This window comes from Copidosoma floridanum, unplaced genomic scaffold (genome assembly GCF_036245765.1).
Source record: "Copidosoma floridanum isolate Cflo_tuat_1 unplaced genomic scaffold, Cflo_Japanese_pri ptg000021l, whole genome shotgun sequence".
In the NCBI taxonomy this organism is placed as follows: domain Eukaryota; kingdom Metazoa; phylum Arthropoda; class Insecta; order Hymenoptera; family Encyrtidae; genus Copidosoma; species Copidosoma floridanum.
The window spans coordinates 25888922-25905738 of record NW_028321898.1 but is presented as its reverse complement, the minus strand read 5'-3'; the positions used below and the strand labels follow the sequence as shown (position 1 = coordinate 25905738).

The 16817-nt window shown below is 33.8% G+C and overlaps 3 protein-coding genes and 1 long non-coding RNA gene across 5 annotated transcripts; all 4 read right to left on the bottom strand.

Annotated features, from left to right (window-relative positions):
- Nucleotides 1–1911: 1911 nt before the first annotated feature.
- On the bottom strand, nucleotides 1912–7914 carry LOC111643217 (general odorant-binding protein 83a-like). 2 transcript variants are annotated; one of them, XM_089594547.1, is made up of 6 exons: nucleotides 7788–7914; nucleotides 7596–7677; nucleotides 6987–7075; nucleotides 6800–6914; nucleotides 6638–6708; nucleotides 1912–2012 (listed from the first exon to the last, which is right to left on the bottom strand). In XM_089594547.1, exons 1-6 carry the CDS (start codon nucleotides 7854–7856, stop codon nucleotides 1992–1994), a joined length of 447 nt encoding a protein of 148 aa, XP_089450673.1. In that variant the 5' UTR covers nucleotides 7857–7914; the 3' UTR covers nucleotides 1912–1991. The 2 variants fall into 2 exon arrangements, 1 of the variants encoding a protein (XP_089450673.1); XR_016293163.1 differs by lacking the exons at nucleotides 6638–6708; nucleotides 6800–6914; nucleotides 6987–7075; nucleotides 7596–7677; nucleotides 7788–7914 and adding an exon at nucleotides 2077–2149.
- On the bottom strand, nucleotides 2032–4011 carry LOC106639171 (uncharacterized). The gene is made up of 5 exons (XM_014352639.2): nucleotides 3876–4011; nucleotides 3695–3776; nucleotides 3535–3623; nucleotides 2247–2361; nucleotides 2032–2147 (listed from the first exon to the last, which is right to left on the bottom strand). The coding sequence occupies exons 1-5, from the start codon at nucleotides 3945–3947 to the stop codon at nucleotides 2032–2034; spliced, it is 474 nt and encodes a 157-aa protein (XP_014208125.2). The 5' UTR covers nucleotides 3948–4011.
- A 4387-nt stretch (nucleotides 7915–12301) lies between the features above and the next one.
- On the bottom strand, nucleotides 12302–12603 carry LOC106639185 (uncharacterized). The gene is made up of 3 exons (XR_001338981.1): nucleotides 12585–12603; nucleotides 12441–12520; nucleotides 12302–12371 (listed from the first exon to the last, which is right to left on the bottom strand). It is a non-coding gene; the product is annotated as an uncharacterized LOC106639185 (long non-coding RNA).
- A 2094-nt stretch (nucleotides 12604–14697) lies between these two features.
- LOC106639181 (pheromone-binding protein Gp-9) lies at nucleotides 14698–16321 on the bottom strand. Its single transcript, XM_014352664.2, has 5 exons — nucleotides 16149–16321; nucleotides 15402–15486; nucleotides 15217–15296; nucleotides 15034–15145; nucleotides 14698–14884 (listed from the first exon to the last, which is right to left on the bottom strand). Exons 1-5 carry the CDS (start codon nucleotides 16188–16190, stop codon nucleotides 14790–14792), a joined length of 414 nt encoding a protein of 137 aa, XP_014208150.2. The 5' UTR covers nucleotides 16191–16321; the 3' UTR covers nucleotides 14698–14789.
- Nucleotides 16322–16817: the final 496 nt, after the last annotated feature.

The following is a 16817-nucleotide window of genomic DNA, read 5'->3' as shown; positions in this document are numbered from 1 at the left end:
TCCGCACAAAGGCCGCGTCAAAAGTTATGGCGCGAGGGGCAAAAAGGTGCATGCGCGTGCAACGAGCCAACTCGTGCCGATGAGGGAAAGAAAGGGGGAAAGGAAAGGTCGACGAGTTTTCTCGGGATAAGAGCCACTGCCGCCGCTGATGCATACATAAAATCCACCATGCGTTTGGCTGCACGGTAGTCGGTCGCCGGGCGAGTGTGCGCTGCTGTACACTTTATACGTGTTATCGTGCTGTTTCGCGAAAATTTCGTGGTTCTATCGCTTTTTCCTCTTCGGTAGTGACGTGTAGTGGTGAAAAGGTTGAAAATCGAAAATCGTATCAGAGGAGAGAGGAGAAATCAGCCCTCTTGAGCGTCCAATAGATTTCTTATCCAATCGATCGATCCATAACATTGTTTCGAGCAATGAGGTATACCGAGCGCGAGTTCACCACCGGCATGTCGATCACAGAGTTCACGACGGTCCTGCTGCGATCCATCACGAATAATCGTGGCGCGACGACCATCAGGTACAGCTTTAACGGCCGTTTACCGCAAAACATTCCCTCCATGCCCCTGCCAAAAAAAGGCACCCATTCGACTTTGCGATCCATTAAGTTATGGGTGTGCGGGGGAGGGAGAAAAAAGACCCCAAATGGCCCCTTTCACGCTCGAGCGGCATTCCTGCGGCTCGTTTTTTCGTCGCTGACACCTCATTAGGCGCCCGAGCGGAGGGAGAGAAGCCGCGACAAAATGCCTCGCGCTAAAATTGTACGGACAGCTCAGACCCCCCCCCCCTCCCCTGTGGGGGAAACAAAGAGCGTACAGGCGCCCTCGACGCAAAAGTAAATGGGTACAGCGCAGCAGCGGTTTCCTTTCTTCGGTCTCCGTTTGTTCGGAAAATACAAGTGCCATTGTGTCGCCTCCGGTTGAGCGATTGTTTCGGGGATTCGTTTTGAAATGCAAAATATGATGGAATCGATTCAAGGACCCTCATTGTTTCGCGGAAAGGGGTGCCCCCTTGGGGGATGGGGTTTATTTGGATAATAATTTTTCTCGCTCCGGCGCTTTGTCGCGCCTCTGAGGGGCTTAGGCGAGCTTTGAGTTTATTTTAATCGGCTCGGGCATCGATGAAAATATTTTTCTTCCATTTAGGATCGAGGAGTAGCCGAGATCGGTATGTGAATAACTTATTGGCTGTTACAGCGCGAGTTCAATGAGCGTCGAGTCCTTGCGCTCCGGTCAGGATTTATTTATAAAAATGAGCCAACGCGTTTTGTACCGTTGGCTGCGCGTCCGGTTTCAAGAGCACGTGCCATTAGTACTGTGATTGCGGAGATATCAATGGCAGTATTGGTCCGAGTTTTTTGTCGTCAGAGAGTTACTGGGAATAGGTGTTTTGATTTATTTTTTTCGGTATTTACAATGTTGTTGTAAGAACATTAATAGTTAGAAGATTATCATGGTTTTCATAATTATTGGTACTTGCTGGTACCTTAATTTTGTATTGCTGTACATGGATTTTTGGCGAAAAAGAAATTTTATCTCAATTCATACTTTATTTAACTATATATTATAAGAACAGATCACGAGATAAATTGTCTTTTACTTCTTAGATGGTTAAAAATTCAAATAGCAAGTACCATTTTCATGGAAAATCGAAATAAGTTCCCTACTTTTTGTTACTTGAAAAATGAGATGGTACTTTTTTCCGCTTCGTCGTTTATACATAATTACGCGGATGACGATGACACGAATCCAAATATTACACAGCAGGTGTGTTCGAGCAGGCATGGATTAAACGCTTGTTATATATAAGTGCACCATAATTTTCACAGTAGAGTGAATTTACATAGGTCCCTTGAGATTATCGGTTCAACATTAAATATTTATCATACATTGATTTGGTTCAGAAATGATCGAATTTTTTCATGGCTTAATCCTTTATTTTTTTACCCTTCACATGTTAGAGTATCAGAAATTATTTAAAAACGATCGGTGGATCTAGTACGGCAGGAAGTACAGCTGAAAAATCACATGAAAGTTATGAAAATTCAACATTAACATCAATCAAACATTTCATACTTACGGATGAATCCATTTTGAAACAACACTCGGCGTATGCAATTGCGTATTCGCATTGATCGTGGCCTTTGGGCACTGCAAAGCAATGAAAATATGCAGTAATATCGTAGTATGAGGATAAAAAGAAAGTAAAATTTTTTTTTTTTTTTCAAGTTGTACTTGTGCATTTCATACCTTGTTCATAACATGCCACTCCTACTTTTCGTAGCAGTGGCTCAATAGACTCGTCCACCAATGTTGCAGCATATCTCTCGATATCATCCAGTCGAGGATTACCATGCTTATCCATCTTTAAAAAAAAAAAGGTATAAAATTTTGAAGCACCTCGTGAAATAATTCTAATGAGAGAACATTACACCATGAACGAAAATTAGCTGTCTGCGATCATTCACAAATTGAGTTTTTCTAGTTTTAATAGGTACCAGGATTAATTAGCATGTGCGAGTGAATGGAAACGCAATAATAAGAAAAGATTTGGCTCAACTGAATTTAAGGCTATAAGGTATAGTTTTGAGCCTTACTCAGGAGGAGTACATGAAAATTTTCATAATACTTAAAATTTAAACAAAATAAAGTCTAACGCCTTCAAGAAAATAAAAAATAAATAAACAGTATTATAAATATATTTTAAATTTTAATGTTTACAGACTAGAATGAAAAAGATGTCCAAAAAATAAATTTTAGTGAATTTGCATTGATTTATTCACTTAACTAATAAAATCATACTTAAATATACATAGTATTACATTGAAATAATTATCTAACGTTAAAGCATCGCTCTAAGTTTATTCAAGATGAGACTTTTTAAAGTTGTAAGTTATATTTAATGTATTAAAAAATTGTACCATATGTAGAAATCCGCATCCCGAGTCATGGTATATAGACCTTTAAATATATTAATTACATATTTGATGGATTATAATAATAATAGTCATTATAGTGAAATAATAAAAAAAAATAAGAATAATAGTTCAGAAAACTTAAATGGTAAAATGGCATTAAAATATAAATAAAGTGAATAAAATATTATCAATTATTTATAATTATATAACATTTGATTTAATGCACGTATAAACAGGAATTTTTACCTGTTAAATATATGAGATACTTAATCGTAATATCGAGAACGTACGCAAAAAAAAACAATTAATTTTTAAGAACATGTCAACTTAATAAATTGTATAATTGCTCATTGGTTTTAATTAATTTCAAAACAAATGAATTGGGTAAAACATTTAATACACAAAAATAAAATTGCATCTTCTATTCTAGATTTTAATTTTTAAGTCATGAAATACAACGCCATGCTAAATATATCCTAAACAATCACCATTTAAAATACTTAAATAGTATAAAGAAAATTAAAAATCAAAAAAACCCCAAGAAAAGAATTCTCAAACGATGTCTAGTAAGTAAAACCATACGCTCAGTCACCGAAGTTCAACGAAAAATTTGTACTCACAGTTTTCACCATAATCGATATACATCTAAAGAAGCACATCAGATTTCGATCTCTTGGGAACTCTCCATCATGAGTTTTTGAGACCAATTCTACAGTAATGCAAAATAAAAATGCTCACGTCTCATATCTTAAAAAAAATTATGGAACACAACTCACTCACCATCGGAAGCTCCAGTTTTGCGCTTGCAAGAGCCACTCACGGGCTTCAGCATGTTTCTGAGACCCTCAATGTCCAGTTTTTGCTGAAATTCAATTCAAACGAAGTAGATATTAATTGCTAAAAAAAAATAGTCTCTGCTGAGCCTGAATACCAATAAATTAAAATTTTAAAAAATCCATACTCCTGCAGATTTGACTGATCTGTAGTACATTGCGGTAAGAGCAACCGTTGCCAAAAAAATGTAAATTCTCATTTTTCCTTTGAGATCAAATTGAAAAAAAAACAAAAACCAAAATCTGTCATTCACAACTCCGTCTCCTTTAAAACGTCCGGTCAAAACTTACCAGAACCCAAACTTTTATACTCGATGTGTGCCCAAAATGATATCGGCAAGTCAGCCAACAATTTTCACGCGCGAGGTGACACCAAGAAAAAAAAATACAGACTTGGCGCATCCAAAGTGTAGGTGTGCAATTGTGATTATTGCTGATGTCGTTTCTTAGAAGCTTAGAATTCTTCTGTAAGCCGCTTTGAAAGCGTAACACATGTATTCAACGAATTGTTATAAAATTCGAGAGAACTCAGTGCCGAGGCTCTTCGAATTGGCTCCAAGATTCGTGAATTACTAAAAACCAAAGTCATGTAAAAATTAACTGATTTACGTTTAATTACATTCCAATGACGTAATTACCCCTTTGTACCTGTCAATAGTAGCAGATAATTCATCAGAAGAATAAAAATCGTTTCAACTGGACCAACATATTTAACATTATCCTTTGTAATTAATCCAGTAAGGAAAAAATTTAACTTAAACCATGAAAACTGATTAATGATGAACACAATAATAGTAGACACAAATAGACAAAAGGACTATATAAATTATTTAAAATGGACAACTTCAGGGAATCACAAACAAAGACAGAGAGATGAACATTTTCAAGGTATAGATGAAAAAACATAAAAAGAGCTACAAAACCAATAACATAATAATATTTATACATATATTATCTTCCGATATTGTGTAATTGCTTCGTGTGAGGCTAGTTGCAAGTAACAGCCCTCCGTTCTCCGTCTGAAGGCGTGTGCTCCGTAAGAAACATGTAAAGACATATAAACAAAATAAAAATACCAATACGTATTATAGGTATCAGTCACTAAGAGATGAATACCGAGACATTTTAAGACTCATTATAGAGAAGTTTAGTATTTTGTAAAAAAAATATATATACATACATGTATGAAGCAGCTATACCAAGGCAAAAACATAGACTTAAAGTTATAGAGAAAATAATAAAGAGACAAAAAATAAAGATTTAAAATACAAGGGATACAGAGACAGAAATAAATAAAAAGAAAACGCTAAAAAGTATACAGATTGATGAAAAAAAAAAAAAAAGTTTACCTATACGAAGACAGACACAGTGATATTTTCAGAGATATCCTGTCTGATTTGGTAAATAAACAAATATCAAGTAAAATAAATACAGATATTTATGTGTATATTTATGTATACAAATTTAATAGTACGAGAATCAATGGAAAAAATAACAAAGATAACAAATATAAAAACAAAGTCAAAAAACTACAAACAAAAGACATGTGTAGACAATTACCAGAAACTTTGAGGTATCAGCGTCAAAGAATTTTTGTAACAATGGGAAAACAAATAAGACATAGAGATAAAAAGAAGTGGTTGGAAAAGACCGTTTCACTTTTGGACCCTGTAGATGATTTTCTTTCTTATCAGCAAATTAGACTCTACTTACAATTCTCAACTGTATATTAATACAATCGTGGAATAATAATATATGTTAATGCTTTTTCATAATAACTAGATGGTGACACTAACATATAGGATAGCTTTTGTAGAGCCTTGTCTTGTCACTTACTGCAAAATACGTTCAAAAATAATAAACAAGTGAAAGTTAATACATACATATACGAGATGATTAATCGAAAGCTGGAAATAATACTTTAAGGGAAAAATCAAAATTAACAAAGATATTATAAAAATTTAAGTAAAAAAAAAAAAAAAAAAAAAATGCCTGAACGTAAAGATTACTAGATAATAAAATACTAAAAAAAGTAAAAGTGTATTTATGATACGAGTTTAGGTAGGTACATTATTTGGTGATAGTAAATAGGAAAATAAATTATATTAATGCGGGTTTCCTATGCTTTTCAAAGACTCAAAAGTTCCATTGTAAAAAAATTAAGCAATATATCTGTGTGAAGTTTCGACCAGATGTATGGGACCATAAAAATGATTTATTGAAATTTTTGAATAATTCAATACATTCTAGAAAAACATTTTTTTTTATTTACAATAAATTTACATCAGTATACACAATACATTACATTGGTTTAAAAATTTAATCACGTAATGAAACGTACCAAAAAATCGACCATAAAGTAATATTACCTTTATGAATCAAAATAAGAATAATTAATTTGACTTATGCAGAAAGCCACACTGTTACATACAAGTAAAATTTATTCATTATGATTAAAAAAAATTTTTTTAACGTTTTCTTACGCACTGACTAAGAAAACGTTTATACACGTTACATAAATTTGATATTTCTTCTGAAAATTGAAAATTTTCTGTACACTGTGATGTTAAATCTTCTCCATCATTTTTTGAGACTATAGGAATAACAATTGAATCTAATGATGAAGCATCAATCTACGATTGATAAATGTTGAATGAATACTGTTCGATTAAATATTATTATTGGGAACAAAAATTAAAAAAAAAATCAATTAATTTTTTTTTAATGATTCAAAATTATTTATACATTATTTTTTCTTTACATGTTGAAGTATGACAAACTGTTGATATAGAGAGATGCTGCATTCTTAAAATGGTATAAAGTATACCTGAAACATTTTATTATAAATTATAATAAATTACACAAAATATAGTTGAAAATATTTACTTACTGATTTATCCTTCTTGTAACTACACTCTACGAATTCTATGGCATATTCGCACGGGTCACCTTTATTAGGCACTGTAATATAATAAAAATATTTATCATTGTAGTTTGAAAATTGGGATGCAATATCGACTTCTATTTCAAATTATACTGATGCATCACGTACCCTCTTCAAAACATTCAGTAGCAACTTTTCTCATTTTCGGTTCTATGTCCTCCCGAACCAATAATGCAGTCGCTTTCTGGAGATCCTCCAGCCGAGTGATGCCGTCTTTGTCCATCTAGAAAAAGGCGCACCCTTGAGTTATTTCAACATTAATTCAATTAAAAATTAATCAAAAAATTTATCTTACAGTTTTTAACATCATTGACAAGCATTTAAAGTAGCACATGAGTGGCCGTACTCTTGGAAACTCTCCGTTATGAGTGTTGGCAACCAACTCTGTAGTAGCATAAAAAAAGAATTGTTGTCAACGAAATAGTAAATAATCATCGAAGCGTTTTTTCCTGTTTTAAAAATTTATACCTTTTTGATGTTTTTTAATTTTCTGTCACATCAAAATAAAGGTCTCAACATGTATCAGTTTAGGTTTTTGCTTAGCTTTTATTTTAGTTTATTCTTTTATCTATTTTTTTTAATTAACAGTAAGTGTATAGCTGTTATTCACACATTGACAAAATAATTTTATGTATATTAGAAAGTTTAACAAACTACGAGTGAAAGATGATTAAAAAGAAACTTTTTTGCATTCTTATTTGTTTAAATCTATGAAATAAATAGTTTTTAAAATATTGTAATTGAAAAATTTTGATAAATATAAGTAAACCGTGAAAAATGTTTGTTTATGTATAATCTATTGTTATGAATAAATAAAAAATTCAAATCATCGACATACATTTATATCCTGATATAAATTGAGCCTGACATTGTTTAAATAGATCAATAAAACAAATGCACGTACCGCTTGAAACTCCAGTCCTACGCTTGCAAGTATTACTCATAGGCTTCAACATATTTCTGAGACCCTCTACATCTAGTTTTTCCTGAAAATTAATAGGAGCATCGAGTACATTGGTACTATGAAATTGAAACTCTTGACTACAATTATTCTTCGCTATAAATACAATTAATAAAAAAAATCAAAAACTCTCACTGCACATTCAACTGATCCATAATAAATCACAATAAGAGCAAATGTCGATAAAAAAATGAGAATTCTCATTTTTTTATTCTAGTGCAAGCCACAGAAAACGAAAATCTGTAATGTAAAACTTGGTCACCTGTTGAACATCCCGTCAAAATTTACCTAAGCACAAACTTTTATAGATTGTCAACACGTGCTGGAGATGATGATGAGGTGACACCAGAAAATAAAATACAGGCTTGGCGCGTCCAAAGTGCCGGTGTTCAAAGACAATTGATTATTGCTGATGTCGTTTCTCGGAATCATTGCACGCCTCCGGAACTTGTTGCAGTAGTATAACACACCAAACGTACTCTCGTGTTCTAATTTAGGAAGTATTACGAAATTTTGCCCGGATTTGGCATAGAGGCTGCCATCAAAAGCAATAGCCGACGGAAGTAAATTTCCTTAAAAAAAAAAAAAAAGAAAAAGAAAAAAAGGTAAACATATATTACGACATCCCTTGAAAGTAGTTGTTTAGCACGACATTCTTCTTAAATTTTGTTTGTCCTTGAAGTTAATATTCATACGTAATTAAAATTTTAGAAAGACATACCGTACTTAATTGAGATATTTGTAACTAAAGTTTGACTTATGAACACGGGCAGTATAGGAAAATCTCCCAATTGAATTATGATTCTTCTTAAGCATTAAAAATTCGCGTTAATTTTTTGATCCAAAGTCATATTTAATTCAATTTATTTTTATCAACATATACACATATACAATCTCATCATCTACACCGATATTATTGTTGCAACTTTATTCAAATTTCTCATTAAATTTCTTATTAGATTCCGTAATGAAAGAAAAATGTTTGATGTACACAATTTTTTATTATTTCAATTTATTTTGATAACTCCACCCTAACAAAAGCTTTTTGGTTGCTCTTGGAGATACCTGAACAGGGATGCCAAGCTTCAAATCAATGTTTTTCTCAGATAACCAATGAATTTTGACAAAAAAGAAGAAAAAAATTCAAACTAATGTTACGATGAAAAAAAAAACATCACATATTTTTTTCAATGGCTTACTGATTCAATCAGCGCAAGCTTCTTACTTCGCTTACATGCAAAAGCGTACATGTAAGCCAAAGGGCGAATAAAAGCTGAAAACACGTCTTTTCCCTCCATTAGGTATGCACGTATACGTGAATGAACATCAGCGAAGCGAATATAATACACACTGTAGCAAACAAAAGGAGCATCCTCCGAGTAGATGTGGAGAAGGACGTCGAAACTCCCCCGATTTTTTTCCTCATCTCAGATTGCTCGTGCCTCTTCCATTATCCCCCGACACCGCCGTCACCACGCGCGCACAGTCCCACAGAGAAGATCGCGATGAAAATTTAATAAATCCCGTCCTGCCCGACAAGGAAGAGAAGAGGCAGCGGGGGGCGAGCCAATTTACGGATTTAAATATGCGCGGCGATGGGCCACGAATACTAAAGCTCCGTGGCGAAGGGAAGGGGATATCGTTCCCGTTGTTAGCGCATGTATACATTGCACGAGTGGGATTTGGTTTTCCTCATCCGCGACTTGTGAGATATATATCCGGGTGGAAAATGAAAAAAAAAAAAAAAAAAAAAAAAAGGAAACGTGCTGATTGTTAATGTGCTTTCCCTGAGAAATGATGAAATCTTAAGGACGATATTTCACGTGGGCGCGGAGAGGAGCCTGCGGATCATTGCTCGTTATTTATTTTCTTTCGAAATGAATCTTGGGTGCTGCCGAGGGATGGGGCAGGGGTAAAGTTTCGAATTTGAATTCGTGGATGCCCGCATCGAGGGGAGGCTGAGTTACGGGGGCGCGTGAAAAGCTCGCGATTCGAAGTTGTGCTTCGGCGGGAAATATTTTCGGCGGGCCGGATTGGCGCAGGAGCTCGGGTTATTATGGAAATTTCAAAGGGCCGTGGCGATTAATCTTCGCGCGGGTGTAATAATCATCAAAGTTTCGTATCAAATGCGTTGGATCTGACGGAAAATCGGAGCTTGCAAGGGGCTACATTCACTCTTACGCGAAAGATTTTTTGTGACCAAAAGAACCTCATAAATAATTATCCATTTAATTAGAGTTTTTTGTTTGTTTGATAATAATTGGAGCTCATGTAGTGTGATTACAAAATTAATTTCCAAGTCATCCGATTTGTACTGTTTTATAAAATGTTAGGATACACGCGTTCAAAACAGTAATAATCAGTTAAAATGTTGGTATCATTGTTTTTTCTGTAGTTTTGTGGCGTTAATTAGAAAATAAAAATCATGATAAGCTTTTCAAAATAATTGCATAATTTTTTTGAAACAATTGAGTACAGTTGAGTATAATAATTGTCATTCTCTTTTTATTAGCTCATTAATTTTGTTAATTTCGTGAGATTTTATACAAAATTTCGGACCCTCGTAAATTATTTCAGTTGATTCCCTTAACAAACGTCCAACCGATCGGTAATTCGAATGAGTTTCACCGTTACAGAGTAGACGAGGAAGATTATTATTATTATTATTATTATTTTTTGGTCTTGCAGAAGTTTGAAAATAATTTATTTTCCACCACACGCGACCGCGTTCTTGTGCTTCCGTGCGTGCAAGAACTCTGATATAACAGGATTGCAGTCGCACTCGTAACCCGTCACTCGCATGTTTTTACCGCGAATGTGACACGCACGACTCGACATAACTCGCGGCCTCCCGCATATTTTTAGAAAAACCAATACGACAATAAATTCACCTGTTCAAACGCGCAAACAAGATAAATTTCAACATTCTTTTGTCGTCGCGCAGAAAAAATTACGTAAGCGTAATTAAAAAAATTTTGACGTTAAAAGCAAAAAAAAAAAAAATACACTTGGTATACACTAAATCAAAAGCCCGTGTCGTTACAATGCAGATCAGCTCATTATTTCCTCCCACCCGCGCCTGTATACATATATACAGACTCGCTTTACGATCGGCTCGCACAATCATCATGATTTATGGGATTTAATTATGCTTCGTAAAATTTTCCCGAATCACAGGGAGGGTCCCTGTTAAATAAATATCGGGTGCCAGCCCACATTTGCCCCATCTTCTTTTTTTTTTTTTTTTTTTTTTTTCTTATTCGAGCGCTTATCGACGATTATTCTTTATTTTAATTCTATGAAAAAAAAAAGTACCACCATCCGCGATATCGATCGTTTACGCGTAAGCGCTTTTCAATCGCTACAAGCGCGAAAAACAAAAGCAGCCCCGATTCATCATAACTTCGTTAAACCCATCGTGGCCACATGTGTGTTTGGCCGGTCCAATCTTTCGGCAGACAAAACGAGAGAAATCGCGCTGTCGGGGGGTGGCAATCGATGCCGTCCCTCCCCTGTAAATCTCGTTTCCTTTCCCTTTTCGTCCGGGCGTCTTTTTTCACCGCCGGAGCCGAGGAAGCACGGACAAGACCGCTAATGAAAGCGAATGGAATTTATCGCCTGTATACCTCGTCTGGACGCCTCGCGTCTATATATATATGTATGTCTAATGGGTGGGCGATAATGTACGAGTTTGGGATTGATTTCCACCTCTGCCCGGGTGGTGCGAAAACTCGGAAAAATAGTTCCGTAGTTTTCAGGGCCGAGCGAATGAAAATCCGCTCGGCAACGCGGAACAACGTTCGAGTGGCTGGGGCTCTCTTTTGTTTGCGGACTCGTAACCGAGATTGGAATCAGAAAGGGAAACGCGAGATGGGGTGAATCACGGAGGCACTATTAGCTTAAGACTTATTGGGGAAGGGGGAGAATGGGCTGGGAACTCGATACTCTTGTTTAATTAAACTCGAGGTGATATTGGTGGGCGGTAGGCCCGAGGACTCTGATGTACGTACACACACGTTTATTCATCTAATAATTATTATTAGCTCGATCAATACATTTTTTTTTTTGTTCTAGTTGACGACTACTAAATTTCCATACTCTCAGTCGTCGAAAGGACCGCCGTGGTGGTGGTGATCGGGATAACCGGGGTAGTAGTCTTTGTACCAGAATCGGGGACTAATTGCTCCGAGGTGGAAATCTCTTCCTCAGTTGATGCACTTGTTTCTATAGCTTCACTACTTGTTCCCTCACTTGTACTCGTTTCCATCTCTGTACTCGTTTCCATAGGTTTACTCGTTTCCATAGATTTACTCGTTTCCATCTCTGTACTCGTTTCCATAGGTTTACTCGTTTCCATAGGTTTACTCGTTTCCATAGATTTACTCGTTTCCATCTCTGTACTCGTTTCCAAAGTCGAACTTATTGTCGTCGTAGTAATTGCTGTACCGACTTCTGCCTTCAAATACTTCTTAACGCATTTATTGAACACTAGTGCCCTCGTGCACTTGCCATTCATCTGCATCGCTGTACGGGCACATTATAAAAAAAAAAAAAAAAAAAATAGGAATTCAAATTTTTTTTAAACCGAAAGTAATTACTCTCACCTGCTACTGAACAGTGTTCCACTAATTTTCTGAAGTATCCCATGCTGACGTTGTATTTTTTAGCTATCCATACTTGATTTTGCATTTTTTCAACGACAAACGAGCCATTGATCATCTAAAAAAATATTTGTAGTTCAAAATTGACTCATCAACGAGGTTACTTATTTTTAAAATGATTTCCTACCATTTTATTTTTAGTCATTATGCAAGCCAAGATGCATCCAACTCGATGGTCATCTTTCTTTTTTAGAGTTAAATAATCATCTAAAAATAATGAAAATTGCAATCTATACTTCTTATATATTATTATAAATTAAAAAATACGTACCGTCGGTCAAACGATATTCCATCAAACATTTTTTCCTTGCTCGTAACATTTCGTTGCCGTTGGTGTTCGTCTGTTCCGTATACATTGGTATGTCTTTGGTTAATTGTATTTATTGTAACATAGAAACATTATTTAAAAGTCACTTTCCTCACCATTTGCCCAAGTCCAAAAAATATAAGTATAATTGGATTCATTTTTTTGCAGAGCACTATACCGTGTGTATTTAAGAACTTTTTTGTAGATAAAAACCAAATGGATGAGAAGAAAAAATTAGTATATTAATTTTTGTTACTGTCGGTGATGTGGTATTTTAATCTTCAGCTTTACTGCAAAATAATGTAAAATTCGTACCAAGTACAGTAAATATATTTTTTGAGCATTGTAAGCTATTGTTGTAACACAAGTCATAGCTTTTTAAGCAAGTCATGTAATATTTTTTGACAAGCACGCAATGCTTTTAAAACAAGTAAAGTATCGTGTGGCGGAAAATTCTTCAAGTTGTAATAATTTAAAATATTTTTATAATTTGCGAGAAATTTATACGTATTTTAAAATTTTTTAAAAATACGTCAGCCTATTGTGATTGAAATAAAAAGCTACAAAACTTTTTTACGTAGAAAAATGTATTGATTTAACAATTTTATTACTGAGAGACTTTTAAAATACTCAACAAAAAAATAATTAAGAAGAATAATTATGGCTATTTCTTGAATTCGTGGCCGTAATCTTTTCAATTTTCTGCCTCAAATCCTCAAGCTCCTCGGTATAAATGTTCAAAAGCTTTGAATCTTCCTCCGGAAAACTCATGTTATGGCAATTCACTTGCAGTTTTTCCATGTACTCTGCTCTTCTCAGCTCATATTGATTACGTAGTTCATAATACTTGGTCCTATTATCCTCATTGGCCTACGAAAAATCGTAACCTTGAAAGCTTGTACAGTAGTAAAAAAAAAAAAAAAAAAAAAAAAGAGTACTTTTCCAGACACTTACTAATTTCGTTATTAGAGCTTCTATTTCTGACCTAAGCTCCCGAATTTCGTCATTCAGATTGATAATTGCCTTCCTGTGATCCCGACAATTGCGATCTGTTAGTGAATTGATTTTTCGATCCACCAGATCCCAGAGGGTATCATAATGGCCTCGTAGGGATACTTCCAAGTTATAATTAGCATCCTGTAGTAAGGGCATAAGAAGGAATATGGGACAGTGTAGGCAAAGATCAAAAGTCACAATGGTATAGCTAAACAAGGTTATCAAACTTTCTCAATCTTACCCAGTTGTACGGTGTTTGTCTCGATGATTCGGCCTAAGTAAGATAATTCAATTTCAAAAGAAAATAGACTACAAACATTTTTCTCTACCATTGAATGATTGGATATCTTACCGCGGTTAAAGCTCCCAAAAGTACGAAGACGAAGATACGAGCCAGCATATTCTTGATTTTTGGAGGATAGCTGGATGAAACGTGAAAAACTAGAGGGTAAAAATCGAGTGATGCGCTGTTAAGACGAGATCTTTCGGAAAAGATGGACTAAGTAACGGTTTCGACGTATTTGAGTTTATTTATAACCATCGATTCATGTAACACTGCCACATTGAATTGCCTTATCAAAAAAACATGTATATTTTTGATAAGCATTCATGAACGGTTGTATGAATTTTCAATGAAAAAATAATCCGAATCAATTACCCGTAAACAGTAGTCAGAAGAAACGAAAATTTTGAAAACTTGAGAGTACCTTTGTGATTTGTTACATTTACATAGGTAGGGAAAGCTAATGTAGATCTAAAAGTTTATAATAAAAAGACAGAAAAAATTTGGAAATAAAGTCACCTTCTATAGATACTTTCTCACAACGAAAATCTCGTTATATGTATTCCATTAAAAAAAAAAACAAAAAAAAAAAAAAATTATAACATATATTAAATGATCTAAATTAAAAATTTTAGAAGACTATGACTCCTGAGCTAACGTATTATACATTGTTCTAATAACATAACTATCGTGGTATACTTTTGTAGCATACATCAGACTGATTTAAGTCAGGGAAGGGTAAGCCACGTGATCTCCCAAAAATAATTAAAAACTCTTATCTTAATCAACTCAGGCATATAAATACAATATATTTTATTTTCAACATCCTTTTTTTAACATACTGTTGTTATTTAAAAAGCTTTTAGCTTCTTATACATGTGCACAAAATTTTACATTTTTATTTTGATGTTCCTTTCATCGAATTGCTCCTTTGTGCAAATACCTATGATGTTTGTTTCATCACAAATATCCTTTGCAGTCTTGGCTAAAAATGTAAAAAAAAAAAATTGAATTTATTATTTTAATAAACGAGCTTGTAAATTAACATAAAAAAAAATTGAAGATTTCAATGAATTTTTTCAATTTTGTCCCTGTTGAGACTATTTCTTAAGTTTACAGCTAAAATTTTATTACCATAGTTTGTACAAATTTCTATAATTTCAGTTGCCGTTTTTTCGTCAATGCCTTCTATGTCTTCAATAATTGATTCTTTCAAAGCCTCTAGGTCGATTTTCTTATCAGTCAACTGTAAAAAATTTTTCAACTTGAAGTAACATCAACACTTTTCTACAATACATGCAGCATCATAACACTTACGATTCCTTCTTTTTCAAATACGCAAGCCATTAGGCATCTTAATTTGGGAACTTTAGCGTTTGCCAACTTCTCTATGTCTTCTGAATAGTTTTAAGCCCGAGAAAATAATGAACAGAAAATCCTTGAGTTACGTTATCGGGTCATAAAAATGCAATTACATAAGAATTCAAAATCTAAACATGTACCTTCTTTTATACCACTTTCAGCCAAACATTCTTCATAGCTATTCGGACCCTCTGATGAGACTTTGTCTTTAGCATGACTGTATACCTAAAAATTTTTATTCATTACTGTTACTAATAACTGTAATTTATTGAATACTTTGTTCATTTCTCTCTAGTTCAAGCAGATGAAAGACGAAATTTTTGTAAACTCGAACGTGTTTGTGCCTATATTGCTCGTATAAATTGTGATAGTATGTATCAAAGACAAGAATTTAGAAACCATCTGTAATAGAAGCTCGTCTAACCTTGTACACACCGATGAAAAAAATATATTGAAAGTAGCATGGCGTGAAGAGTCATCTATATAGTCTTAATATTTTTGTTAATTAATTGACCCAGAATATGAATTTATTTTTAATCTTTGGACCAATATAAGTACACGAATAAAATTTCAAAAAACTGTCCATCTCGTTTTAGAAGTGTTTGACACGTGATGTATGCAATTTTTATAATTGTATTTCTCTACTGTCAAAAAGTCAATATTTTATATTGTTGAAAAATCAAGTGAAACAAAAAATCTCAACAAATTGAGACATGATATTTTCATACTTTAAAGACCCATTAATATTTATACCATAAAATTGTTGAACAAAACTGTTAACTGATGGAAGCACTTTTGTATTTCACGAAATATAAACAATTCCGCTTAATGTTTAGTATATAAGGTATAAGAAGAATATTTTACTAAAAAGTTGCTCTTTTACTTACAATGACAGCCAGAAAGCAAAGAGCAAAATAATAAAACTTCATTTTTTCACAGACACCGGTAACTTCGTAACTTGTTCTACTATTGAAAACTTTTTGCACCTGCGTTTTATATGATTCTGATATAATCAGTTCTAACAATGGTTCACCTCATCACACCACTATCTGAATGTAACGATCAACAACTGGCATTGAAAAATTTAATTGTGCATCTTTAAATATTTTTTCTCTACTCGAATCTAAACCATGCACTGGCAATAAAAATCTGCTGGCAATTTTTAATGACTGAATAACTATAGTGAGTAGTAATTATTCTACAGCTCTTAATTTAATAGTACTTGTGAAACGCTGCATCACGATTGCATTTGTTTTTATGTTACAATAAAAAAAAAGAAATAATAATAAGCTTTGTGGGAAATAAAATCTGATGCTAAGCAAATTATAGCTATAAAAGAAAGAAAAGGATAATGAATTTTTGTTTTTTTTGTTGATGGATAAAACAAGCTTCGTACTTGCTATACGATATTGAAAACCTTAAATTTTTGGACTAGTAGTTTAATGCAATAAATCATCGGTTTACCCACACCAGTATTACATATTGCAAAGTGTACAGGTTTATGAGAATAAAAATTAATCTCTTTACGTGATTAAACTTAATTACTCTACAAAATA